Raw genomic sequence first — 27776 nt, forward strand, 5'->3', positions numbered from 1 at the left:
TTGTCTCAGACTAGTCCTGACTGAAGCTTGCACTGGCCCTACCTTTTGACGTTATTTCCGGCTGTTATCGAACAAAAGATTTGCATGGAAGGAAACAGACGAGGACAACAGACGCAAAAACACCAAGCGCTTTCTGTAAACAGCAGGCACCCACATCATTTCTTTTAGCTGATGGGGATCTCATCAACGCGGCTTTCTGGGCCCGTGGTCAGCCGTCCATACAAAGGCAGTGTGGATGAGTCAGGAGAACAGGGTCACACAGGAAGGGCATGTTTAGGACGTGACACACATTCCTCTTTCTACGGACAATGCCCCTCCACAGTTCCACGATCTCACTCGTTTTCACATCGTCTATTTAGTAATTCACTTCCTGTGAAACTTCATGATTCAGCCTCCATCTCCAGCCTTGTGTCTGCCCCTCGTCTTATCAGATGGCTCTTGCGCATCCCTTAATCTTGCCCACATATCCGATTTGTTTTTTCATCAGCTTCAGTTTTCGAAATATATCCCAAAACCATCCATTTAGAAGACAGTATTTTTACATCAGTTTCTAAATATCTCCCAAAAGCATCTACTTAGAAGACATGCACATATCTGGAAGACTGTGGTGTCTGTCTTCAGCAGAATGACCTGGCTAGGTCATAAAATATATATATATAAACCCATACTGAATCAATGGATCATTCATACAAAACATTGGCCCGCTATAAAAGTACTACGTCATTTCTGATGTTAGAGTGAGGAACTGAAGAATGTACATTGTAAGTTTGCAAAAGAGAATGTACTATAATGTAAAAGGCAACAATATTTAATGTCAACAAAGTTGGAAAAAAAAAAGAATGACCTGGTTAGAAATCAGCACATTCCCACTGATACCCTGCACCAGCAGACCTCACGAGTACACGATGCATGAAGACCCATCACGTGGCTCTGCTTAAGCAGTCTGAAACGGACTGCAGTGAAGTTTGTTTTTTATTTAACTCGCTGCTCTGCAATAAGTGCTTATTCATCACATGACCTGACTCGTATGCTTGATCTACAAACGAACAAGTCTGAACAAGTCAAATGAACAGGTCATGTTGGTTTTCATTGAAAAAAAAGGTGATTGTTTTTCATTTGTAAAAGCTTGTCAGTTCGATGGGGACAGGCATCAGTATTGACGAAGGGGTGAACTCTGCGGCTAGCTTCTTTTGCTAACTCTAGTGAATGCTTAAAAAAAAAACACACACACACACACCTTCTATCCCAGAAATGTCTTAAGATTGCAGAGCATAGTACAGACCGCTCTCCATTCTTCAGACATTCAACATGACTGTCGTCTCAGTTTGCCCCCCTTTAATGTCAACTGCCATTAGTGAGGCCTGAGGAGGTCCTATGACTGGGTCTGGCCTTTCACTGCTACGGTTCTGGTCTTGTCTGACTGTTTGGTCCTGTTCTATGGGCCTCCGTTCAGCAGCTGTTTACACTGGCCTCTCCTCGGGGTCCCTCTGTTACACCCCGTCTGTCGTCTTCACAGCCTCGACGCTCCGTGCCCTGTCGTCTTCTCTGTCTCCTGCTCTGCTCCGGTTCTGATCCGGGTGGATCTGTAGCGTAGTGGTTAAACTACATGACTGGGACCCGCAAAAGGTCGGCGGTTCGAACCCCGGTGCAGCCACAATAAGATCGGCACCGCCGTTGGGCCCTTGAGCAAGGCCCTTAACCCTACACTGCTCCAGGGGAGGATTGTCTCCTGCTTAGTCTAAATCAACTCTTAGTTGCTTTGGATAAAAGCGTCAGCTAAATGACACGTAATGTAATGTAATGATCTTGTCCCTTTCAAATGACAAGTGAGGAAGGACACGGACCTTTCCAGAATATTCTGCAGCGATGTTACGCATTCATAAGCTGAAAACTGAAAACTAAGCTGAAAACTCCCAAACCCCCAGAAACATCACACACATGTGCACAGATTCTGTGAGCGCTCCTGCTCTCCATAGCTCTCTGTTATCTCACACACACACACACACACACACACACTCAACAGACTGAAACACATACGCACACATACATACATACTCACACATGCACACACGTACACATACACAAGGCTGGGGAGACAACCTTTACCTGTGCCCCAACAGACATGATATTTACTGCTGCCATTACTCCACCTCCCTGTCTATCCACCTGCATCTGTACGCAGGCTTGTTATTTTAGGAGCCAATTCAAATCCAGTCTGGAATGGAACTTCTCTCTCTTTACATTGCAGCTCAGTTTTTATACTTTCCTTTCGTCTAGTTTCCACTTGGGTACATTACATGGTGATTTTTTCTTTTACCATGGAAACTAGATAGATCAGATCATGAATAGCTCTGGATTTGTATCAGAGGGGTTACCTCACGCAGAACTGGAGCAGGGCAGGGTCTAAGAGAGGACTGTGGGGCAGGGAGTGTGCAGACATAGGTTGCTATCAAGGTCCTCTCTGGTCTGGCAGTAGGAGGGTTGCCGGTTCGATTCCGCCCTTGGTGTGTCGAAGTGTCCCTGAGCAAGACACCTAACCCCTTTTCTGGTTGGTGCCTTGCATGGCAGTCAATCGCCAATTTACCATTTACCATGCCAGCCCAAAAGAAGGCTAAAATATCCCTCTTGTTTGTATCAGGGCAAGCAAAACAACCAGGGAAGAGGAGGGAAATGCAGGCAACTGTATCTCTGAACCTTTATTTCTCTTAATGCTTTACGGTTGTCGCCCCGCATAATGTCACCGTGCAAACCTCTGTTACCGCTTTCAGACAGAGGCGGTTCTGGTTCTAGTTCTGGTTCCGTTCTGGAGCAGCAGATCCTTGGTGCTTTCTGGCGAACCAGCCCGCGTCCATACCAGTTTAAGCAGAACCAAAGTTCCACCGCCCTCCATCATCAACGGAGGGCGTTGCTCAATGCACAAGGCAGGCCTAGAATATGACACGCCCACTGATGACGTCACGGTTCGCAAGGAAAAAACAGCTATTTTTTGGTTCCAGCAGAAAACCGACTTTTCAGGTTCCGAACCAATTTGCTTGGAAATCAGAGGTGTTATACAAACATAATTAAACCAGAAAGACACTGTGAAATATCCATCCATCCATCCATCCATTATCTTAACCCGCTTATCCTGATCAGGGTCACAGGGGGGCTGGAGCCTATCCCAGCAAACATTGGGCGAAAGGCAGGAATACACCCTGGACAGGTCGCCAGTCCATCGCAGGGCACACACACCATTCACTCACACATTCATACCTACAGGCAATTTAGACTCTCCAATCAGCCTAACCATGTCTTTGGACTGTGGGAGGAAACCCACGCAGACACGGGGAGAACATGCAAACTCCGCACAGAGAGGCCCCGGCCGACGGGGAATCAAACCCAGGACCTCCTTGCTGTGAGGTGGCAGTGCTACCCACTGCACCATCCGTGCCGCCCACTGTGAAATATGTTTCATGAAATATGATATGGGCATCTAGAAGAGGCGGCTGTGACAAAATAACTGACTGCAAACCAAATATTACAGCCTTGTAAAATAGTGCTTCTTGGTTCAAAGCGAGGGCACAGCGAGAGTGTTTTATAGTTTGGTCACTGCATACAGTCTGTCTCAGGAATTATAACATTAATATTTTCTGTGTAAATATTTGATTATAATTCTATAAATACGCATGTAAGGACTGTCTCCTCAATTATTACAGATGCCGGAGACGTTCCATTAGAAATGAGCTAAGTCTTCCTCCGGCCCGTATCTAGCCCATTAAATATTCAATGTGACACTCTATTTATTTTATTCATTTATTTTCATATTCGGATAGAACAAGAGGAGCATTGATTGGGTGAAATAACTGGTGCTGAGCGGTGTCTACCCTACAGTGAGCAGAGAGGACAGAGTGAATCTACAACAGAATCGGAGAAGATAACGCACTGACTGTAGGGAGGGAGACAGAGGGGGCACAGACAAGGACTAAATGGGGGAGAGGAGATTTTCATTAAAAAAAAAAAGCTCTGGCCAATGAAGTGAGTAATTGCCTTATTTTAAGTTCATACAGGCAGAAATATGCAGATGTATCTGGAAATTCACATACAGGTTACCCTTACAATGGTTCCAGAATCTGTGGCAACTCAACTATGAAGCATTTTCATGCCCGGGGTCATTCAAACAAAGCATTGGTCTGCTATAAAAGTATTACCTCATTGCTGAAGCAGAACTGATTCTTTTTTTCTTTATGTAAGAATGTACATTGTACGTTTGCAGAAGTTAATGTACAATAATGTAAGAGCCGACAATATTTAATGTCTCATCATTCTGAATGTATTTGGTTCCATCTGTACTGATACTATATGAGGCTTTCAGGAATGGTTCAGAATTTACATCTTCTCACATGGTCACTAATTAGGTTGATTAGATCTAGAGTGGAAACCACAGATGACAGCGGCAATCTGCTCTCTGTTTCCGTAAGGCAAGTCACATCTCCCCACAGGCATTTCATAGCCTTGTCATCGCCTTTGTCCCATACATTTCTATGACCTACGGTCATCTGTGATGAGTCCAGTTTCAAAAGAATCACGTTGATCTGTGATTATAAAGGAACACCTTTCATATAATAACTTTATTGCAAACACACTCGTGTGAATTTGTACTGTGAGAGAAAAATGTCGAGTTTAAAAGCACTTCTTTTATACCATTGTACTTGAGAGCACAGTGCTCAGTGGATTCATAAACATCTCAGTATGGTGTTTAAAAGCCACAGGTTGGCTGCTTTCCCGGGAGTTTAGCCGGATAGCTTTTTTATTAATATGCAGCTATCCACGTCTTTTTATGGCTCAACTGTTGAATCTCCCTGTCTATCCACCTGCTCAACTTCATTCAGTGACTCTTCAGCTCAATGGGGCCGCATCAGCATCACCATCAGCCGAGGATCACTGTAAAGGCCATTTTCTCTCTTTTCTGACCAGCACTTTAAATACGGAGTTCTTTTCCACCCACTTCTGGAATGTTTTCATTTTTTTATTAACTAACCATAACTTCCCACACTGGCAAAAGTGGCCTTGCTTTTTTTAAATGTTCTTTTCCTTTTCAAGATTTATTAAAATTGCATTAAAAACGGAGGGGAGACTTAGCAATAAGCAGACAATGTTTCTTTGTCCCCTCGCTTGCATAGTTCCAGCACAAGCATCATCACCACAAGCAAGTCATCGAGTACACTCAGGAAATGCTTCATTGGATGAACCTAAAATTTTACTTCAGTGTCTTACATTTGTATATATATCTTTTTTTTTGTAGGTTTTTCTCAATTGTAGAAACGTTTTTCTCAGTGCAGGCATGGATGTGGTTCATAGTCTGTGGCTGTCTGTGCCCTTGGCTGGTTTACGTTGTGCACTTAGGGGAAGTGTTGGTGACATATTCACCCTGACATTTGCCTCTCTAACATCATTTTTCCTTCCTTTCTTCCAACCTCCCTTTCACCACGCTCTTACTTAATGTGTCAGTGTATTTTCTCCGTCTCTCTGCCTGCATATCTCTCCCCCTCTCTCTCTCTCTCTCTCTCTCTCTTTCTCTCTCTCTCTCTTTCTCAAATAATGCAAATACAGCTGCAAATGTGCAGAGATTGTGGCTTAGAGCTTTTCATGCCTTCTACAAGTGTACTGCAGACTTGTGTATGTGGAGCAACAGAGGGCAGTGGAGGCTAGCCTGCCTGCACTACCAGCTACTGGCTGCTCAGTTTATTTCACACTTATGTACAGCCTCTGTGTTAGCAAAATTCCACCAGCACTCCTGGCTTCCCCCGGCTGCTGGATCCACGACCTGTTAGAACTGCCAGTCAGCAATAAAGCGAAAAGACGCAAATTCCTCAAATCTGCCCATTGTGAAAAAGAAGCACATCTATGGCCCAGAACTGTAAATTTGAGTTTATTCTTTATGGAGACTGAGAATGGCATGTATGACCCCCCCCCCCCCAGGGGTGGAGGGACTAGCTGGCTCTCTGTGATGTCATGCCATAACTCCAATACATCTGGAGTCTGCCAGTGTATTTTATGTACTCTCCCCGCATTGCGTGATTCTGCCAGGGCAAATTTATCTTCTCGTTTTTCGTTAAACAATGGGCATGACGGTCTCTAAATGGAGCCTTCTGCACAATCAACGCGGTTCAAAGAGTGCTTCAGATTGAGAGGGGTAGAGATCGTATTACACTCACAGGAATACACCCTCTGTGCATTGAGGATACGTCTGTCTTCTGTGGAACTGGGAATGCGTGGTCAAGCGTGTAAGGAAAACAGATTCTGTGAATATTTCTGGGAAAAAACACCCTCGAGCATCTGTAATTCTGGCACATCTTCAACCGAGCACTATGACAAGCAGACCTGGGTCAAATATGTATTTAAAAATACATTTAACGCTTTAGAGACCGGTAAAACACTACTGCAGATCCCTGGGAAATGTAAATGAAACATGTTACTAACCAAAATGTACAATCATACAATCACAAAATATTTATTTCCATCAATATTCATTTTGTTCTGAATATTGGTTAAAATATTTTTCTTTTAAAATTAACATGTAGGTTTTTAGTATTTCACTGGCGTCTAGAGTGTTTAAATACTTTTTTTTATTTTATATGTCAAATAATTATTTGTCCCAGATCCGCTGACAGAATGTGGTGGGGCTCTAAACAGAGAGAACATTTTGAGGCTAATTAGATGACGAGTCACAGCGGGAACTGCTTCAAACTGTTGTTTTCAGAGACGCTGCGAGTCGTGTGTCCTCTCAGATTTTAAACAGAGATGAAGCGCCACACGTTACAGTTCAGGAAAACATGCCCCCGACTACTTCAAACGCAGATGTTCCCACTGCATAGGAATGTAGCATTTGTGACACTCACCTCCACGAAAGAACATGTCTGACTTTATGTGCGTCTCTTTATCATATGCAATGCTATAATATTATACACAATGCTATCATATCATATGCAAAGCTATCATGTTATATGAAATACCCCCATTGTATTCGTCAAAGGGAGCTGGCTCCTGACGAACTCCTGACAAATTCACATGCAAAGTAAAAATACAATGGTGGCATTTTCGTGCTATTTCATAGACAGTACACACCCACTACCTCCTTATTAAGCTTTCAGTAATCAACATGCGGAAGCATCAAGAAGCAAGAGACGGACCAATTAGATTTTCCTCAAGACGGAAAACCTCCTTTCACATTGATTTTCCATTGAAGGTATTCTCGGGTTTCCTTTCAATGATCACTGAAAAACTGAAGCACTCAAAGTGTGTTTAAGTGAGCAGACTGACGGGGATGGAGACGCCTGCATGTGTGACCCTATAAACCTGCATATTTTGAGGCCACAGTACATTTATTTTGGCCCACTCAACAACAATAATCAGGTGTTAAAATATTGCATTTTTCTCTGAATTCATAGTTACCTCTGCAATGCAATACAACAGATTTAGAATCGTAGGAGTCTGTCCACGGTGTGATCTAGGTGAACCTGTACGTTCGCTTGACACTGGGAGATGCTGAATGTATTCTGTGTAAGGACTCTACTCACATTTCCCTGAGTGTGTGCTACTGTGGAAAGAATTATGATGACTGGGTGTTTCCGGAAAGGATCTCACTTCCGACTGACTCAGGGTCCCAGGGCTGGGTGGTCATAGCGATCACGACCATACTTCAGAATGCAAAGCTTTACGATTCACCAACCACGGCCCCCTCGCCCGTTACATGTTATTCCATCTGCGTGAGGTCTAAACATATGAAACATATTACTGCACTTAGACCGGGGGTGCACAATTCCAACTTTGCAGTCCTGGTGGGTGTCTGCAGGTCTATTTATTTAAAGATATTTTTTAGGCCTTTTTCAGCTTTATTGGACAGTATATAGTATAGAGAGACAGGAAGAATGGGAGCGAGAGAGAGGGGAAGACATGCGACAAATGTCGGACGGTCAGATTCGAACCGCCGACGTCGCGGCTCGCAATGAGCGTGCGGTCAGTGCTCTACAGGCTGCGCCACCGAGACACCCCAGGGTGTCTGCAGGTTTATGTGTTTTGTCTGCCAATCCACTGCCGATTTAGGCCTTGGAAAACCAGTGTGTGGATTCCTTAGCCAATCGCTGAGAGTCGTGCACCCCTCACTTAAGTAATCCACATGTATGCTGAATCAATTCCCTGTGTCACCTTACTTTGTCCGTTCATTCAAGTAAGTGCAAAACAGGGAGGCAGAAACCCTACTGCCATGACCTCCAATGTACACACTACCCATTAGGACTATCACATACGCTGTATGTGCCGTATGCCTTCATTTCAGTAAATGAATGATCTTAATACCACTGGATCTGTGTCACGGGTGATGGTAGTCGGTACCTCATATATATAGGGATCGAAATTAACACGATTTATCGGTGGAATTAGTAATCTCCAGAAATACTTTCTCCCTCTAGAAGAGCAGGACACTGAGGACTTCATATTCGGGCGTGCCTGGCTGTGTTCGTCTTTATTTGAGTGATTTCGGAAGTGTCAGACCAGCAGCATAAACACACTGTGCGGAGTGTAAACTCTGCCTTTCCTGTTATCTCCATCTCGGGAGAACATTCAGACTGGGAATGCACGCCTCCCGGCTATATTTCTGTTGCAAAAAACGCGCCGATAAACACGTAAGGATAAACATCGCGCTGTACTGACATCCCCCTCCTTCCCCCCCACCCCCACCCCCGGCTGTCACGTGACCGTAGAGGCACACTCTCAGACTGATACCTGCGTCGCCATGAACCCCCACCCCCACCCCCTCCTACACGCGCTCTCGTCCCTGCATTCGAGAGCCCTGGACTCCCTCCGCTCTGCCGCTCTGAGGTCAGAGAGAAAGCGAATGTGCCAGGACGAAATCAGTTTTCAGATAGCACTTTACAAGACCCATTTATTTGCACCGGTCTCCCTCACGGCTTCCATTAGAGTGAGCGTGGCTTCAGATCAATTCAGCGAGACAGTGTGGTTCGCCATTTCCTCTCCACATGTCTGCAAATGGCTGCACGACCCAGTCAAAAGGAGCAGCAGTACTGAATTATTCAAAGAACAGTAAAAAAGGTTTTTTTTTTCTTTGTTTTTTTTTTCCAAAATGGTACATCACTTTGATGCGTCTCGTGATAAACTCACTACCCGTGCTTAGAATTTCCATTTCAAACTTTATCCAAACCCATATTCAGCGAATATGAGTATGAGTTGTGACTGGAGTTATCTATACACTTTGGGGACACTGGTCACTTATCACGGTCCAGATGATTGGAGCAGGGCCTTGACTGTGTGGCCAGAGAGTCTGCACTTCCTGGTGAAATGTCACCAAAGATATTTGGATTTTAGGTTGCTACATGCTTGATCAAAAGTCTGTGAGAGTCAGGCCACCTCTTGTTCTTTCTAAACTTGCCTACTTCTGTCCTCCTTCACACTGCAGTCCAGCTCTGACCATCTGGACATCGTTTGCATATTATTCCAAAGCCACTGAAACAGTCTGGAGCCAAAGCCTTTGCATGCATCACTGTTTAAACACTGTCACCCACTGTGGTCAAATGAAACTATAACTCTCAGAACATGAAGTGTTGTTTCTTGAAAGATGAACACGTGATTTTGACATTTTGTTTGTTTCTTCAGTGAGGACGAGATGGTATTTGCATTCCATTCACATTAAACATGTGCACATTTATGCACTGGGAGTATATGCATAGGTTTTCTGGGCAAATATACTGTTTATGTACAATTACTGGAATTTTGTCCTTGGTTTTGATAGTAAACATCTAAATCTACATAGATTTACATCTCAAGAATTTTATCAAAATGGGAGTCAAAAGAAGTAGGCTAATATAATTTAATTTGCTAACAACCGGTCAGTCTATTATGTCTCCATAGTCTGACTGCCATCAATGGGCAAATAACCAACAACTATATGTTACCACAAGTCTCACGGAGAACTGTGCACAAATATTAAATTTCTAAACCACTGCCATTTTGGTGGTTTTGTGTTTGGATGTGACATCTGGATACACTTGTTCAGACAAACAGACACTGCTTGAAGAAAATAATATAATAATAATAATGGTTTGCACACGGATGAATCGCATCATATTTGAAAACATAGCAAATATACAGCAAAATGTAATTCAGCTGAGTAATTCAGTGCGGGATGGTAGTAGAAGTAGTCTCAATAGTGATAGGTGAGAATGAGTAGATCCAAATAGTGGTTTGGAACGGTCATTTTCCCAACTCCATTCAATTCATTCATTGCATTTCTGTATTATTGTTTCACTGTCACACCATTATATCCACGCACATGATCCTGACACTTGTTTTACGAAGTTATAGACAGGAGACATTACACGAGGAATCGGTAGGCTATAGTGTAGCTATAACTAGCCTACTTGATAGCTTATTCATCAACAAAGGCCATAGCGCCGCTACACCATAAGTATGCTATTAGCAAAGAATCTTAATGAATCTTAGAAATATGCTGTTCGCAGCTTGCTAAACGTAAAACGAATGTGGGAAACTGGCATTCCTGCTGTTAACTGCGGACTACCTTAACTGTCAAAAAAGAATGTGTCCCCATTGGCCTGTAGTACATACAACGAATGTCAACAGTATAGGCTACTAGTTTAGTAACTAACCGGGGGTAGACGGAGGAAAAGATATAGCCTAGGCTACTGACGAACTGGCGTAGCTTTCTGGCGAACATCCAACAGAAGGCTACACAGTGTCGGTTTCCAAGTACCATTTTCTGAAGTTAAGAGATTGCATCACCACTGGTAGCAGTCCGCGTTGTAAACGAATCCGAATCAAGCCTTCCAGCTTAACATTCACAGAAAAAAATGACGACTAGGTTCTCTTGATTAGAGAAAGGGTATATCCGATTTATTAGGCTTAACGTCTTACCTTCTCTTGCCTTTAGCAGTACCGTGTTGGCCACAATATTCTCCAGCTCCATCAAAATCCTGTGTGGTGATATCGTGAATCACAGAAAGTGGGAGCACAGTTCCGAGCAGAAATAATTCAGATCGTCTCCCCGCTTCTCTTCGTTGCTCGCGCCTAAATCTTTTGCGTTTTGTTGTTTTTGTTGCTGTATTTACTTCTCTTTAAAAGACTAATTATCTACTGACTAGACATTGTGAATCAGTATAAGAGCTCTCTACACATGCTAACGGAGAGATCCTTGCAATGTAAGCGTGGTTCATGTTGTCGGTTCCAATATCGCACTGGAGGAGCATTTTCCAATATCAACATACAGCATCAGTTTAGCGAGGAGTGCCATTTAAAATAACTTTCATAAATCAGCATCAACATCAAGAAACGTCTGCATCCTTTAAATATAGTCAGTGCCCCTTAAAGTGGAAGAAGCTCTGTAGATCCCAACCCTTGGAATTGGTAAAGTACACTCCGGGCTGTCACGGTATCATCGTGCTCCCCCTCTCGGTGCGTAATCGAAGCAGGGCTGTTGTTTTTTTCTTTCAGTTGTATGGTTTGGCGATGGTCCAAGCGGCTTTCCCCGTGGCTCTGGTCAGGTTTTGGGTCAAATTAGGCAGGTAGGTTACAGTTCCCCATCGGATCCCGGACGACCGGATCGCCTCAGTTCGTAATTTGTTCTCGGATTGTTTCCTAACGCAAAGCTAGATGTATCCAGGCGACTGCTGTGTTCGACTCCACCGCCCGTACCGCAAGCGGTCGGAAGAGGCGTATTCACGGCTGGCCCTGACGCACGGACGCCGAGAGAAGAGGCACGTCTGGCTGTCAAAGACATCTGATAGCTGAACATTTTTGTCACCCGGCTTCATCTACAATGCCAAAAGTGGGAGGGAAGAGGATGTGAAACCCTGAAGGCATAATATCGTGATCATTAAACGGTACTGTAGCACGATGCAGCTGGAAGTTATACGTCGCATGCTGAATATAGCGTCATAACCTGATAGCACATGTAAGTTGTGAAGTGTTGCCAAGGTAAATGGCTTCGCCTATGCTTTACGCAATCTGGTATTAATTTAATGTTGAGGTCCAAATGCGTTAACCGTATATCTTATTTGTGCAATAGCTTGTGCGTATTTGTCTGAGAAAACGCAACATACAGTTTTCCAGCATTTCATCTGTCCGTGTGAAACTTATTCGAACAAATATTCGTTGTTGGTCTACCTGGCTTGTCCTATTATTCTATTATTTGTCACTCATATACACTACCCAACTGCATATAGCCTACTGAATCATGCTTAACGCTTTGTCACATACCTTTATTTGAAAGTGCAAATTAATAATTTAACCAACATTTGATTTCTGAAGATAAATTCATGGATATACACTCAGTACTTTATTAGATACTTTATTGTATAGACCTGTACACCAGCTTGTTAATGCAAATATGTAATCAGCCAATCATGTGGCAGCAACTAAATACATAAAAGCATGCAGACATGGTCAAGAGGTTCAGCTGTTTTTCAGACCTAATGTCAGAATGGGGCAGAAAAGTCATTTTGACCGTGGAATGATTGTCGGTGCCAGCCAAGGTCGTTTGAGTATCTTAGAAACTGCTGATCTCTTGTGGTTTTCATGCACAACAGTCTCTAGAGTTTGCAGAGAATGGTGCGAAAAACAAAAAAAATCCAGTGAGCAGCAGTTCTTGTAGGTAAAACACCTTGAGAGAGGTCAGAGAAGAGTCAGAAGGTCAAAGCTGAGAGGAAGGTGACAGTAACACAAACAACCACACATTACAACAGTGGTGTGCAGAAGAGCATCTCTGAACAAACAAAACGCAAACCCCTAAGTACAAAAGCCAATAAGTCTGAAAATAAGTCTAATAAATACCTAATAAAGTGAGTGAATAATTATTTGCATGTATTGCCTTTGATTGTTTCATGTGATGATGAAGGCCCACAAAATTAGGAAATTTTGAAACTTGAAATATGTTTAATATAAAATACAGGAGCAACTGGAGGATAATTATCCTATAGGAGCTCAAGGCATGAGGATAAATACACATGGCATCGAGAAACCTGAAATACAGTGCGAAAATTTGAGCAGGTCCCTTTGATGAGTAAGGTGTTTCTTGCAGAAATAGAAAACTGACACCCACATCTCACAAAAACTCTGTCCTAAAAATCTATCCATTATATTAATGTAAAAGCAACCATTTCCCCCTTCATATCTACCACTTAACCTATTAAAATATCGTGTTTACTAAATACTCTTATTTAAACATTGTATTCATACGAATTAGCACGTGCGTATACGCACACATTTTGCATTATAGAAAGTGAAACTTTCTGTGCACAATATTCATGCAACAGGAGCTCAACTTGGGTTTCGCTCTGCAACTGCAATTACGCACAATGTCTGTGTTGAGCTAGTTAGCGCCATCTGCTGGGACAAGATAAGTACGTCTTCTCTGTATTAAATGATATTAAATTCCGTTTTGGCTTACGCAATCAAGTTCGCCCGGCCACAGATATTCGCCTTGTATTTTCATACCAAATCCGTTTAAGCGAGCAGCGTTTAAGAAACTGTGGTTTTGGAAAAAAAATGTCAAACTGCAATCAAAGGAGTCTGGGCGATCATCTGGCAGAGAAAGCCATAGAATGGCACCTGCGGGACCGGACTGAAAAATTCCATTGGCTATGAAAGAACGCATTATGACCAGACACCCTTTCATATACAGGGTAGGACTGAACCATTTCAAATGCATTTCTACACAGGAAAATGTCCAGTGTTAAATCGACTGTAACAAAGTACATGATGTATGAGTCCAATAGAATATGCACTCAAGAGTGTGATTTAACATATCATTTTACTGTGCATGTTGCCTCCTTTATAACTTTTTTGCATTACAAGCTACCTTTGAAACTAATCCGAGATTTAGCCAACAGGTGTTGCTGAGTTTGGACATGGACACTACTAGTGGCATAAAGTTACAGTAGGGATCCTTTAAGATATACAGACAGTGGGCTATCTAAGGCAATCTAAGACAATCTTTGTTGTACGTCGCTCTGGATAAGAGCGTCTGCCAAATGCCAATAATGTAATGTAATGTAATTTACAGATTAGAATAAGCAGGGAACAATCCCCTCTGGAGCAATGTGGGGTTAAGGGCCTTGCTCAAGAGCCCAATATATATCTCCCGTGGCTACACCTTAACCACTAAGCTAAAAGCTGCCCCCAAAATCATTAGAATCTGTTTGCACCCCATTGCAGATCATTAACTAAATCCGTGTAATAATGTATCCTAATCCAGTGTAACATGTTAGCCTTATGCTACTTTAAATGTACAGCATGTATTATAATACAAATATGTGTAACTCCATTATCGATGGTTGGCATGTAACTAGCATAAGTTACAGTAGAGATACTTTAAGATATACAGACACACCAATACTGAACACAAACTGTAAGTAACTATCTGGAACCTAATTATGGAAAATTAGTAAATTATGGACAAATATGTATGTGACATCAAAATGCATGAATGTGTACATTTCACTACATTTTCTAACAGAATGTCAATGGCTGCAACATACATGGAGCTAGCAAGCTAATGATAGTCAAAATCTCCCCAGGACTGCCAGTTAACAAGCTAGCTTGCAAGGTAAAAATGTTTTTTGTACAAATTGGCACATGCTTGAAAGCAAGCTAGCTAGAGCCAGCCAATTACTGCGAGTAGGCTGAGGAGAGCCAGGGTATCTTGGTTCACTGCATCAGTGTCTCCTAGCAACGCAAGACAGCTACAGATTAGCAGATGCCACTGAGAGTGCCCTCTCTCCTGTAATACACCATGTGGCTTGTATCATGAACAGTTCATCAGCTTAATAAACACACTGAAGGAATGCCAAGCCTTCAGCTGCAGCACTGCCTGTTTAGCTAGAGGTGCCTACTTGGTTTGTTTTATCAGGGCATTTTCTGCAGACCCTGGGTTACACAGAGCCATCAGAAAACTCCGGAAAATGCTGCCTGTTGGGGGTGGTTTTCAAACTTTGGGTAGGGATGTGGGTTTGAAATGTGCATGCATTTTAAGACAAGGTGGGTCAGAAATGTAAATTCTTTCTGGAATATATTCTGTTGTGGGCTCTGATTTTGGTAACCAGTAAGGTTGACACAGCTATGGCGAATACAGATTTTTGAGAAGACCTGAATTCTCCATAAATAAGTACTTCAACAACAGCACAGTGAAATACCAATGGTGAATTGAATTGATTAAACCAAATTATGTAAAATTGCACTGTGAAGAAAAAGTAGTCAGAGGAACACAGGCACTAGAGATAAAAAGCAGTAAGTCAACATTGCAATGAGCAAAGACTCTTTAAATGAAATATCATACAATCTACGTTGCAAGAGATCAACTAAAAATATATTTAATTGTAAACATACAGTTCTTGGCAATAATTAGTTTGATCTCATCTTAAATGATAACCAAAAATCCACCATTAACAAGACAAAAAAACAGTACAAAATAAAACTGCAGTTCCATAATTTTTTACAAAACAGTCTGACTACAACAAGAAACAAGTGCTTTCATGATCTGCTTTCCAGCCCAGTGACATCGTCCATTACAGGTAACAAAAGATGTTAGTTTGTAGTTCTTTTCCATTAAATTAGAAGGCCATTAAACAAAAAGGCAATCAAGTTTTGGTATGCAGTTCTCTCTCAAGATCACTTATCCTTCTCGCTTCAAAGTCATCACGTCACCCAAAAGTTGTAATCACTTGAAATCCAAGTGTCCAATAAAACTGAAAATGAATCGGGAACAAAAGCAGGAATCTTATTTTCCCCTCAGTATTCATCCAGCATGTCTGTCCTGGGAACAGTCAGTCCCCTGTCCTTCAGGGCCTGTAGCTTGGCCTTTTCGGCCTCCTGTTTGGCTTGTTGTTGTGCCCGTTGTTCTTCCAAGATTTCCTCGATAGACACTTGCTGTAGGACTGTGTCACACTCTTTCTCCAGGTCCTGAAAAAGAAAAATCACTCCGATACATATCAAAAATATCTATAAATCGCCTTCACAACATTGAGTCATCCCATCTCAGCCATACATGTTCATTCAAACCAGACTCATTTGCAAGAATGCCAAAACCAATTATCCATTTATTCTGCCAAACCATGGCCCAATACAAAGTATTTACAGACCTACACGCTTTTCAACTTTCAGAATGCCAATGGGCGTTCACAATTAATTGCAGTTATTGACTCTACTGAGCATTATTTTTAAGTTGGACTCAAATCTGCCAATCAACCCCGTGAAGGACACTTACGATTTCTCCAAGCAAGACGACATTCTCTCCTCTTACAATGAAGATTCCTCTGGGAATGTCCCCATACTTCTTGCCAACGTGGATGCGTTCAACGGTCTGATGCAATACTAGATTTGCTGCGAAGAAATAAGTAACGCACTTAGTTGTGGTGAAGGATATTCCCGGATAAGATCAGCAAAACGTTGGCTGAATGAATAAAGCCTTGGGAACAGTTGCAGCAAGCCAAGATTTATGACCACAGTATCTGAGAACCTGCAAACAATCAGCCTGTGAAAAACATATAGCCTAGTTCAGCGATTCATCAATATTTATTCATTTTTAAAGTTGCGAACAGTCAGATAATCGACTGGGTAACGTTAACTGGTATACATGTTGCGATAGTGATCTATGGTAATAATGGCCTAGCTACTTACATACCAAACTGGTCAATGCTTCGAAGAAACCCAATGAGCGTTCGTCCGTCTCTGAGAAGGACAAGGTGTTTTTCTAGGGAAAGGAGAAATAAATATTTTACAATGACAGTGAAAAATACTTGTGTAGGAATGCAAGCCTTGGTTGATTTTTACGGGATTGGTCATCTGTGTAGCAAACGTGAAGATGGTTAGCCAGTAGAGCAAGGCGTAGTCTAACGTTACATGTACCCCTAAATTATATTATGGACATAACCAATATATAGTAGTATAGATAGGTCGCCAAGTAAACTTTAGTATCTTTGTCACTGATAATCAAATTGTAAATTACCCTGAATTGTGGCTAACAAGAACCTGCAAGATGCATCGTACTTCTGCAAAGCTTCAAATGAACAAGGAACCATTCATTCCTGAACCTTTGGATAACTTGGCTAGCCAACGTTACAGTAAGCAAATTCAGATGGATAGCTAGTTATACTTAGAAGCAAGGTACCTACAGCCAATACATGCAAGCGGTTAGCTATAGGTAGCTAGCCTTCAGTGCAGTTACACATGTTAGCCTGTCGCCTTGTTCCATCCATACCCATCAGAGTTGAACACATTTAGACTTACTGTCGATATCCTCGATGAGGCTAGCTGTCCCCGGCATGTAATTCATTTTGTTCAGTGTTCTTCCCACTATTCTATTTGCATTGGCTAACTGTCTAATACAATGTCAGGCCATAAATCGTTCAAAATGTGAACCCTCTCAGCCTGGAGGAAGTTCAAACTCGAAGGACCACTTCCTTCCAGACTTAGCTAACAAGCTAGCTTCCTAGCATGCTAACCACAGAACCCTTTATAGCTAGCTTCGGGTTCCACGAGGCTAGAAATTACTGCAAGCACGTGGGGTGGGAACCCCTTCCCTCGCGTAATCAAATCTTCACACTATCCCTGTACTTGCTGATTGTATTTGTTGTTCTGGAAATAAAAACAAAGCTTATTTCTCTTGAAAGCTTGGTTTTCTAAACTGGGGGAATTCGTGCATAGTTAAGTCTGTTAGCTACCTGAAAGTATCTCTAATGTATAAACTAAATTGGGAATGCATGAGAACTTGATTAAGGAGGACTCAAGTTGGGGAAAGATAGGTAATACTGCATTATTCGATATAGCTAACGTTTATTGTGCTCGAATCCATTTCAAGAGGCACAGGTCTCGTTTTATTCCACTGAACTTCCCCTTTAAAATCCCCGGCAAAAAAACTGTTAACTAGTAGTGACCTCACATGATACGAAACTATATTTTACACGATTGGTCTGTCCTCATGCAAAAGGGCGGAGTGTGTTTCTAATCCTTGTGCGCCTATTTGTGCAGAAAATAAACGTCACACTGACGCACATAAAAAAAGTGTTATTATGTAAAATCATCAGCCAGCACTAGGGAAACCCAAGTACTCGAATTTAAAGGGGTGGCCTATCGTTTTAAAATGTTTTGTACGTTGCTGTCTATTTTAACAGCGCATAGAAATAATCTGGATCTCGGAAGAAGACAGTAGTTCCTGAACCAGGAATATAGGCACAATTTAAAGCACAGATTTAATGGCGTACAATTCGGTGGGCAATGACAGGACTGGAGGCGACGCTGCCTGGGTTATGCATCAAATGCAATCAAATCCGAAAGGAGCTTGGCCTACAAATTATAACAACTCGGAAAATAACAATTGGAACACCGCAATGGTAACTGGCAATCGGGTACGATATTTCTGTACTAAAATATTTATATGCATTTGCATGCCTTTGTTTATTTTCCCTATGAAAATTGTTTCAAGCTGAAGTTTGTTTTTGTTTTGTTAGCCATCATTGAAGGGAAATCTGATTATTTTCTTGCTGGATATATTTCCGTCTACGCCTCTTCCACTGTGGGCAGCGATGTGCTTCGTGTTTATATTTTGTCAGCTAACGTACTCAAGCTTGTTAGATTGAATTTCTTGCGAGCCAGCCAGCTAGCTAGCTAGCTAACACGCAATGTCCAGTGACAGCTTCTGAGCAGTAGCAACCCACAGCTTGTTTATCCTTTATTTGTGAATGGACCAACGTTCGTGTTCAGTGAATCTGAAGAGAGACCAGACTGTACTTTGAAAGTACAGTTTAGTAGTCTGCTAGCTGGTATCCACATCCCATTTATTTCAGACTTGGGTCGCTTATTATGAAAGGCTAGTTGTTCGATGACATTTGTAACGTTATATCTATTAGAGCTTGAGCTCTAATCAGTATTACGGTTATGTAACCTGCCATCACAAAATGGCCTTTTCCTGTGATACTGGGAAAGAGCACAAGACACACAGACGTTATTTTGTGGCTGACGATAGACGTTAATCCGTTGGCAGGTTGTCACAATCAAAGTGTTTTGCACGATGCTCGCAATGTCACATTGTAACTTTCGGTCTTCCGTTATGGTATTCAGGAAGCGGTACCTTACCCTGGCTACCCTTCCAACTACTGGTATCCACAGTCCCATTCCGCAGGGCCCTATTCAAACGCGTATTCCTCTGGGTCAGAGGTCAACGGGCAGGCACCTTATAATCCCCAGGTACGTCCTTGTGCATTTCCGCCAATTCTGGTTCGTTTCCTTGGTGACCCCGGTTGTGTTTTTTTTCCTGAATTAATTCCCCGTTTGCTGACTCTCTTGTTTCAGGCAATGCAAGGATTCCCAAACGGAGTCTATAATCCGGGACAGTATCCGACGGGTATGCTGCATCCGACCAACCCCTTCTACTGTGGAGACCAGCAGCAGCCGCCCAGGCAACCGCCCTACCCGAACCAGGGCTGCCCGGAGCCAGGGACAGGAGGGTCCTGTCAGCCACACTCACAGCATCACCATTACCCTATGCCGCCCTGCCAAGGGGTGGGTTTGACCGTTTCTTCCACTTTCCCATAGTCCATTAATTCAGGGGTATTTGACGTCGGTCCTGGGGGGGGGGGGGGGGGATCCCTTGCGTATGCTGGCTTTTGTTCCAACGCCATGCAATTCCCTGAATTTTAACGAGCGGTTAGTTTTCCTCAATTGTGTGCGTTTCATGTTTTGATGGATTATTTACCCTCTGAAACCAGGTTATGTCAGAAATGGCCGTGCATGCCGTGATGTATGAAAGTACCGTGTTGTCCACATTGTGCTTTTTGTGCTATATTACAAAAACTTGGCTACATAAAAAGAGGTGACATAATTATGTAATTGATCGGGTTAAAGACTGGTGTGAATCAGTCGGCTCCTAATTGATGAAGGCGTGGACAGACACATGGCCACTAAAATGAGCAATTCAAAGACTAGCAAATGATAATGAGTCAAACCTGCATTGTGTTAATACGTTTAACGGGAAGAAAGGCAATTAAGAAAGAACTTAAACATGTGCAACAATCTAATTAGGAGCCTATTGATTCCCCTCAGTCCTGAATTTCATGTAAAGTGATCACATCAAAATTCTTTGCAGTGTTTATTTAGTTTGCATTATAGCAAAATGAGAACATATGACTTCTGTCTTAGTGGCATGCATAGCTTTTTCTGACGTAATGTGGCTTCAGATGTTAAATAATCCCTCTGAAATATGACATGAAATTTTACCAGACAACTAGATCGTTAGTATAGAACAGGATCTATAAATCAGAGGTGCACAACTCCGGTCCTCGGGGGCTGGTCTGCATACTGGTTTTTGTTCCAACCAATTGCCTTGTTTTTCATTTTCTGACAGCTCTATAAATGACCCTGGTTCATGCCTTTACTTGAGCACAGTAAAAATCATTAGGATGCACTTGCAGTCTGCAGCTGTAGCCGGTACTCATACAACATGTCAGATAAGACATGATTGAGTCAATGAAATAGTTATGACCAGACGATGGCACAAAATCCTGAAACGGATCGGCCCTTGTTGTGCACCCGTGCTACCAATGATGTGTGGGTTACCTGCCAAAGTGGCAAATGCAAATACTTCCCAGCCACAGATAAAATACCGGCATGTGGCTGGTGTTAATTCCCCACGCTGTCTCACATTCCTCTAACTCAATCCGCAGTGACTTCAATATGAACTCCGTAAAGTATCGTGTTGACATTCTTCCCGTTTTTTTTCCCCTCCCCCCCTCCTTCTCCAATGCGGCTCTCCAGCCTCCCGGATACTCCCCGGCGCCTTACCCCTACGGGGACGGGGGTCACTCCATGCCCCAGAACCCGTCGTACCCCGCCCAGCAGCCCCTGCCCTCCAGGGCGCAGGCCGAGGCCTGGTCCCACACGGGCGCCTACGGGCCCGCGCCGCAGCAGCAGTGGCAGCCGGGCACCCAGCCCCAGCCCCAGCCCCAGCACGGCCACTACGGGAGCCCCCTCCTCCCCCCGCAGCCCCCCGGCTGGCCGGGCACCGGCCCCGCCGTGCCGCCGTACGATCCGAAGGTATCCGCTGACACCGCCGGCCCTCTGCGCCGCGTTCCCCACACCGTGCCCCGTCACGCTCCCGCTCCCCTGAACTCGCCGCAGAATCAACACGCCCGCCAGGGCAAGAGCTGTGCTCGGGGGTGGATTGAGGTCGCTACCATTTGCACTTGCCATCCTTCTCACGGTTTTTCCCCCAAGTCCTCCACCCGCAACCCCCCACCCCTCAAGCTCTGTGGCTTCTCTAGGAATTATTCTTTAACATTAAATCATTGAACCCATTGAAATACTGCAGTATAGATGGACAACCAAGTTTAGGTACTCTGAGGAACATAAATAGTCTGCTTCCTGAATGAATCATTTATCAGTGTTCTTAAATATGCTATTGGACGAAAAAATGCTGTAATTGGCAAGGGGCTTAAATTCTGAATCCTTCTTGGGCGCACAATTGTTTCTATGCTGTGCTTGCTCCCGATTTCAAACAGCGCAAGATGGAAATGTTTGCAGATTTACACAAGCTTGATCAAAGTTCTTCTTTTTTGAGTAGAAACACAGCAGGGCTGAAGTTCAAATCCGACCCTTTGCAGGCACTCACAAATGTCATTTTAAGCCCTGGATTGGTAACCTCAGTAGATTGTTTTTACAATAACTTTGCTGGGATTTCTGCACCAGTATATGCATTTCAATAATATACACCTTATGTACATATGAACACCTATGGTAGCTGTATTTTCAAAGACTCTTCCCCCTGTGCCTGGTGAATCTTTGGGAGGATCTAATGCAGCAATAACTTACATTTGTGCCAGTTGTGTGCTGGCATTGAACACTCCCAGTCTGATATACAGGCGCTCAACCTGTGACTGTACGTGTTTTGATGCATCTTTTTAAAAACTGGTTCAATTTAATGCCTTGGGAATTTAGAATTGAAATTTTTGGTAAGATGTAAGTCCTAAAATCATGATAGAATATTTAGGCCAGGCGCTGGCTTTCTGGAATCTTGTATCCTGGTCAGCTAACCTTTTTTTAATAAATTTTTCTTTCTGTGCCACAGGAGCGTCAGTATCCCGGCTACCCCCACCGGACCCAGACGAAGGGACCCAAGGCCCGGCCGGCCGGCAATGCCCCAGGGCCGACGTCGGAGGTCAGCGCGCCGCCGCAGATGTACGGCAAGGGCGGCAAGGGGCAGGAGCCCAAGCCGTCGCAAGGCGAGCCCCCTCCCACGGCCCCCGGGGGCCCCCCGGCCAGCGAGAACCCCGGCCTGGCGCGCGTGCAGCAGGTGCTGGGCCGCGTGTGGCTCCTGCAGGAGGACGTGGACGAGTTTGTGGGCCACAAAACGGACAAGAACTACCGCTACCTGGAGGAGCTGCTCACCAAGGAGCTGCTGGAGCTGGACTCTGTGGAGACGAACGGACAGGAGGCGGTCCGGCAGGCGCGCCGGGAGGCCGTGCAGAAGATCCAGGGCATCCTGGACCGGCTGGAGAGGAAGGCCTTCTGAAGGCCGGCTCTTGTTTTTTTTTTTTCGCCGTTTCTCCCTTTTGCGAAGGCTGACTCCGTGTCGGCGTTTCTGTTGAACCACATCACCCCGTGCTTCCCCCCCTTCCCCCTCACACACACACACACACACACACACTTCCTCCATCCCTGCAACTCTATGCCAACAGCTTCACTTTCCCACTTTTCCCTGCACTGCCATGGTAAGACTAGATTGGCCATTGACTCGTCTCCTGGCCAACATGGCTCCTGAAAACTTTTGGGCATAAAAGTGGACTAAAGCTTGGGAAGGATCTGTATAGCCTCTGAAAACATCATGTTAGTCGGCATGTGGTTAACGGTTTATTCACCGTCTTTTGTTTCCTGGGGATTCCAAACCTATTTCGTAACTTGTGAGACGACTTACTGAGTTTGATTCATAGCCCCAAACCAGCAAAGGTGATTACAGTTGTCAGCTGTGGCCATGCCCCTTTAAACAGAGTCCTTAATGCAAAGTATTTTTTGGCGGTCGTGGGTGGAGGATCGTGGAGTGGAAACTATTTTGAAACTTTGAACATTTACCCACTATGTCATTTTTTTTATTTTATTTTTTGCACCAAAGTTGCTCATTAGATTTTCTTATTTTTTCGGGGGTTCAGTTTAGTTTTTAGATTCTTTATTTTTAAATCACCAGATCACCAGGATATTTTGTTAAATTAGTGCCATATCGGCAGGTGCTTTTTTCATAATACAAAATAAACACAAGGTCACTCTGGAGCTTTGCATGGAAGAAAATGTTTGGTTTGTTTTGTGTCTGTGTTCTTTCTTTGTATTGTGAATAATCTGCTTTCCACTTACAGCAACAACAACAAAAAAAAGAAATGTATATCAGTAGACTCTTTACTAATAAAAAATGATACACTATGATAAATTTTATATGAATGACCCACAAGAGGGAGTACTATGTGAAATATGAATCACGTATTTACGCCTTTGAGTACAGGGAGGTGTAAAAGTTCAAATTAAGACAAAGAACAGTGGCACCAGGATGTAATGCATGTTTTCAACACAGGGCGGCGTCTATTTAGAATGATATACAATGAATAACATGCCAAAAATAAGCGTTCTTCTGTTCTCGGACACAATATCGACCAATTAACACTGCTGATTAAAAAAAGAATTCCAAGCAGTTGGCTTTATGCAAGATTATGATTATGTGCGTCCTGTTAATTATGCAAGTATGCTAGATCATTTTTGTTCAGTTTTAGATCTTACCTTATCAATCAATATGAACAAAATTAAACTTCAGTTTAAGGAGTGGGTGTGAGCCAGTAAGTATTAATTTAGGTTTTCAGTGGGTGTACTGGTGTCATTTGCGGTGTCCTGGTTCCAATAATCTCAGCATTTAAATATTTAGAAATGAGGCCATGGTGGTTTCTTTTTATAATTCATAAACACGTACGACTCGTCACAGACGGTGCTTAAAATAGCACGCTCGATTTGAACAACATGGCTTCCTATTGCCTGTAAAAATGCTCCTCCGAGAACCGAGGGCCGTAAAGGCTGGACTTGCGTGAGGTGCGTGGGGGAAAGGTGTTGCCTGACAATTCAGAGAACCTAATTTAGGAACAATAGCCTATATGCAACAAGACCGTGATGACGGTGCCAGCGTATTTTTAGAAAACAATGCGTTTGGAATATGCTCTGTTCTCCGTTAGCGTCATCACAACCTAAAGCAGTATTTCGTTGAGGGGAAAATAAGTCGAACTTGTCGCTATTACATACTTTGTGCTCGTGTAAATAATTGTAAAAATATTGTTTTAATTAGAAGTTTACTGAAGTTTAAACCATCAAGAATCAGAGCGCTAACCGTCGTATTTAACGTTAATTTATCCAATGACTTTTGAATCTAAAATTATCTGATAATGGCATTTTATGCGCAAGCTTACATTTCATTTCTCAAATACAGCTGGGTTTGCAATGGTGCCCCTGAACGACAAAATATGTCGGTGGCCTGAAAATAACTTTGGATTAAAAAAAACTATTTTAATATAGTTTCAATGAAGCAACGAAGTTGAATACTGCTTGCATGAGAATTATGCATGACATTTGGATGAAATGCTTATTTCTCATTTAAGCCTTTCACTTTTCCCCATGCAGGGTATTTTCTTGGTGTCTTGAGCGTTTATAATGTCGTACAAGTCGAGATTCTCTACGTCCAGGAGCAGCTCAAGGTCTCCAAGCACCCAAGATTTGGACCTCAGCTCCCCCATGCTGACGGTATTCGATCTTGAGCGTCTCCTCTACACAGGGAAAGCGATCAACAGCCACGTCGACGAAGTTTATCCCCGACTTTATCTTGGTGATCAGTTGAGTCCTTCGGTTGAGTCTTGCACTACACACTGCCCCTGTGACTGAACTTGTCATAAGACTAGTTTATAATAACTAACCTGAATAGTGAGGGTTAGATATCCTAATACATATACAAGTGAAAGGTGGTGTACTTTATATTTCATATCGCTGTAATTTAATGATGGGCTTGATTGTGTTGCTGTCAGTTATACCAGTCCTTGCTGCCCACGAGGAATTTCCAAGCTCTGACATTGCCTATACAAAAAAATGTGTTCCACTTTGTTATGCTCTTTCACAAAAATTGGTACCAAAATGTCAATGTCACTATTTCAAGTAACAGAGCTTTGCAACCAGTTTGAACATGCTGTATGATTTTACTATGCCATATTAATTATTTTTCTTTCACAGGGCTATAGCAGAAAACCGTTGTGAGCTAGCAAGGCTTGGCATCACTCACATCCTGAACTGCGCACACAGCAAGTGGCGGGGCGGTGCGGAGAAGTATGAGGGGGCGAACATCACATACCAGGGCGTGGAAGCGCACGACACCCCCGATTATGACATGACTGTCAACTTCTACCCTGCAGCGGAGTTCATACACAAGGCACTCACTGGCGGAGGTGAAAGAGATGGTGCCCGGTGGCTGTTGGCACGCACACACACACACACACACACACACACACACAATATGTTTGAAAGTCATTCATATGAGGTGTGTGGCCTTTGATAGTTTTAGGTGTGTTGGAGGTCATGCAAAAGGACACAATATTTGTGAAGAGCAACTCAGTCAACATTAATAGTGTTTAGTATTTAATGTAGTGGTTAAGGTACATGACTGGGACACTAATCAACTGTACGTCACTCTGGATAAGAGCGTCAGCCAAATGCCAATAATGTAATAGTTTGCCTGAGAATTTGTGCTCTTCTACGAAACCAGCCTGTAGTCTCGTACAGCGGTCAGGTAGTACCCTCGCCTTGTCGTGCCTACGTTCTTGCCTTCGTCTGCAGGGAGGATCCTGGTGCACTGTGCAGTGGGCGTCAGTAGGTCAGCCACCCTGGTGCTGGCGTACCTGATGATCCGGCAGAATATGACTCTGGTGGACGCCATCAAGACGGTGAAGGACAACCGCGGCATCATCCCGAACCGTGGTTTCCTGCGACAGCTTGTTCGCCTAGACGGCACCCTACACGGCAGCACCCAGGGAAGATTTTAGGAAGTACACATATTCCTTTGGATAATCAACATCAAGGGTTAAGGGCGGCCTGTAGCGTAGTGGTTAAGGTACACGAATGGGACCCGCAAGGTCAGTGGTTCGATCCCCGGTGTAGGCACAATAAGATCCATGCAGCCGTTGGGCCCTTGAGCAAGGCCCTTAACCCTGCATTGCTCCAGGGGAGGATTGTCTCCTGCTTAGTCTAATCAACTGTACATCGCTCTGGATAAGAGCGTCTGCGAGTCCTGCGAGCACTGTTAGCTTCAGCAACTGTTTTCAGTTGGATTGTGCTACGTATGCATTTGTTTTATTTGACCCTCGGAGGTAGAGCATGTGGGTGTTAGGTGTGCAAGGTGAGCAGTCAGCTCATATTTCACAAAGCTTAGATAGCAGTTGGACTGCAGCCAGGCATACTACTCTTGTGTTACCATAGAGCATTGAAATATTATCCTAGTTGGTTACAAAAGCCTTATCATCCTGTGGGACTGAGTTTCTTTTGAGAAAAAGGGCAGTATTTTAGAAATATGCAGTTATAGGTTTAAGTCTGCTAAGTTTTTTGTTTTTTTCCCAGTGTGTTGGATGTATTTTAGCTCACAGGTTTTCCCCCACTGATTGGAAAATGCATACCTGTCTGCCATGCCTGAGTCAAATTCAAACAAATTATTCTTTTTCCATCGTTAAATAAGTACAAAGCTCATGAAATAGTGTAATAGCCCAAATAAGGAAGTTGAGAGAAATGCAGAAACTAAAGCAGTGGTCAGTTTGCAGTATCAATACAGTCAGCATTTATTTAAAGCATATGAACCACTAGGATTTAAACTCGCTTTACAATCAGTATGCTAGTTGGATCCCCATAGGTACTGAATTAGCACCTGGATAACCTGACTGATCACATGACATGACATTTATTTGGCTGATGGTTTTATCTAAAGCAATGTACAATACATTCATACGGAAGGTTATTGGAACACCTAAAAAAAAAATTGGTCAGACAAGGTACAATTCAGATGAAATATCAGTTTTCCATCACCATGAACACCGTCAAGTTCACATGGTAAATATATGCTAAATCAGTATGTTATGGTAGGGCATAATCTAGCTCACACCACTAGTGGTTAATTGTGGCCCACGTGGAGAGGAGGGGAAGTTAACGTGGATTGAATGTCAAACAAAAAAAGGTATCTGAGTCAGAATGCATCGGCGTCAGCCTGGTAACTGCACACGGGTCAATTCAGTATGTTGCAGTGTATTTGCAATTTATCCACGCGAGCACACGAAACAACAGGAGACTGACATTTACAACAAAATAAATCAACTACAATTAGGGGGGAAAGGGCACCACTGAGTGCAAAAACTGGATAACCCCAGATTACATGCATTTCTCGATCAGCCTGCAATAAATGGCCGACCAATCCAGTTTAGGCAGAAGTATGCCAGCCTACTGCAGGCTGCTGGTGTGTATGAAGACTGGGCGGCTGACAGCATGGTCTACGGTCACAAATTGATCAAATTAAATGGAAAAAAAACAAACAAACCATTATCCCAGGGACTACAGATGGAAAAATGTTAACTAGCACATTGACAGAAATGCCATTAATGTACATTGACCCTGTCAAATAAAGAAGTAAACTAAATTGTGTTTTTGCTCATTTTATTTGTCTGCGAGGAAAA

General features: G+C 43.2%; 4 protein-coding genes across 7 annotated transcripts in view; 2 read left to right on the forward strand and 2 right to left on the reverse strand.

The window, feature by feature from the left end:
* The window catches only part of grk5l (G protein-coupled receptor kinase 5 like), a 54422-nt gene extending 42647 nt beyond the window's left edge, over positions 1–11775 (reverse strand). The window contains exon 1 of the mRNA XM_061260126.1: positions 10924–11775. Coding sequence (XP_061116110.1) covers positions 10924–10975 — 52 coding nt within the window. The 5' untranslated portion in view covers positions 10976–11775. The remainder of the gene's footprint in view (positions 1–10923) is intronic.
* Positions 11776–15348: 3573 nt separating this feature from the next.
* Positions 15349–19550, reverse strand: lsm1 (LSM1, U6 small nuclear RNA associated). 2 transcript variants are annotated; one of them, XM_061259546.1, is made up of 4 exons: positions 19135–19550; positions 16681–16753; positions 16268–16383; positions 15349–15963 (listed from the first exon to the last, which is right to left on the reverse strand). In XM_061259546.1, the coding sequence occupies exons 1-4, from the start codon at positions 19171–19173 to the stop codon at positions 15793–15795; spliced, it is 399 nt and encodes a 132-aa protein (XP_061115530.1). In that variant the 5' UTR covers positions 19174–19550; the 3' UTR covers positions 15349–15792. The 2 variants fall into 2 exon arrangements, with proteins under 2 accessions (XP_061115530.1, XP_061115529.1); XM_061259545.1 differs by lacking the exon at positions 19135–19550 and adding an exon at positions 17290–17551 and having other exon boundaries at positions 16685–16753.
* On the forward strand, positions 18068–23334 carry bag4 (BCL2 associated athanogene 4). 2 transcript variants are annotated; one of them, XM_061259541.1, is made up of 5 exons: positions 18068–18392; positions 19120–19245; positions 19351–19560; positions 20812–21090; positions 22121–23334. In XM_061259541.1, exons 1-5 carry the CDS (start codon positions 18255–18257, stop codon positions 22562–22564), a joined length of 1197 nt encoding a protein of 398 aa, XP_061115525.1. In that variant the 5' UTR covers positions 18068–18254; the 3' UTR covers positions 22565–23334. The 2 variants fall into 2 exon arrangements, with proteins under 2 accessions (XP_061115525.1, XP_061115524.1); XM_061259540.1 differs by having other exon boundaries at positions 18069–18407.
* A 116-nt stretch (positions 23335–23450) lies between these two features.
* LOC133140027 (dual specificity protein phosphatase 26-like) overlaps positions 23451–27776 on the forward strand; it is a 139681-nt gene continuing 135355 nt past the window's right edge. The window contains exons 1-4 of one of the 2 annotated variants that reach the window (XR_009709977.1): positions 23451–24117; positions 24700–24908; positions 25300–25511; positions 25900–26195. Coding sequence is in view for 1 of the 2 variants with exons in the window: in XM_061259544.1 (XP_061115528.1) it covers positions 24730–24908; positions 25300–25511; positions 25900–26105 (597 nt within the window). In the remaining variant the exon portion in view is untranslated. Of the gene's footprint in view, positions 24118–24699; positions 24909–25299; positions 25512–25899; positions 27740–27776 lie in introns of those variants that run through there. The other variant, XM_061259544.1, reaches the window with a different exon arrangement.

The sequence above is a fragment of the Conger conger genome, chromosome 11, assembly GCF_963514075.1.
Source record: "Conger conger chromosome 11, fConCon1.1, whole genome shotgun sequence".
NCBI classification, from domain to species: Eukaryota; Metazoa; Chordata; class Actinopteri; order Anguilliformes; family Congridae; genus Conger; species Conger conger.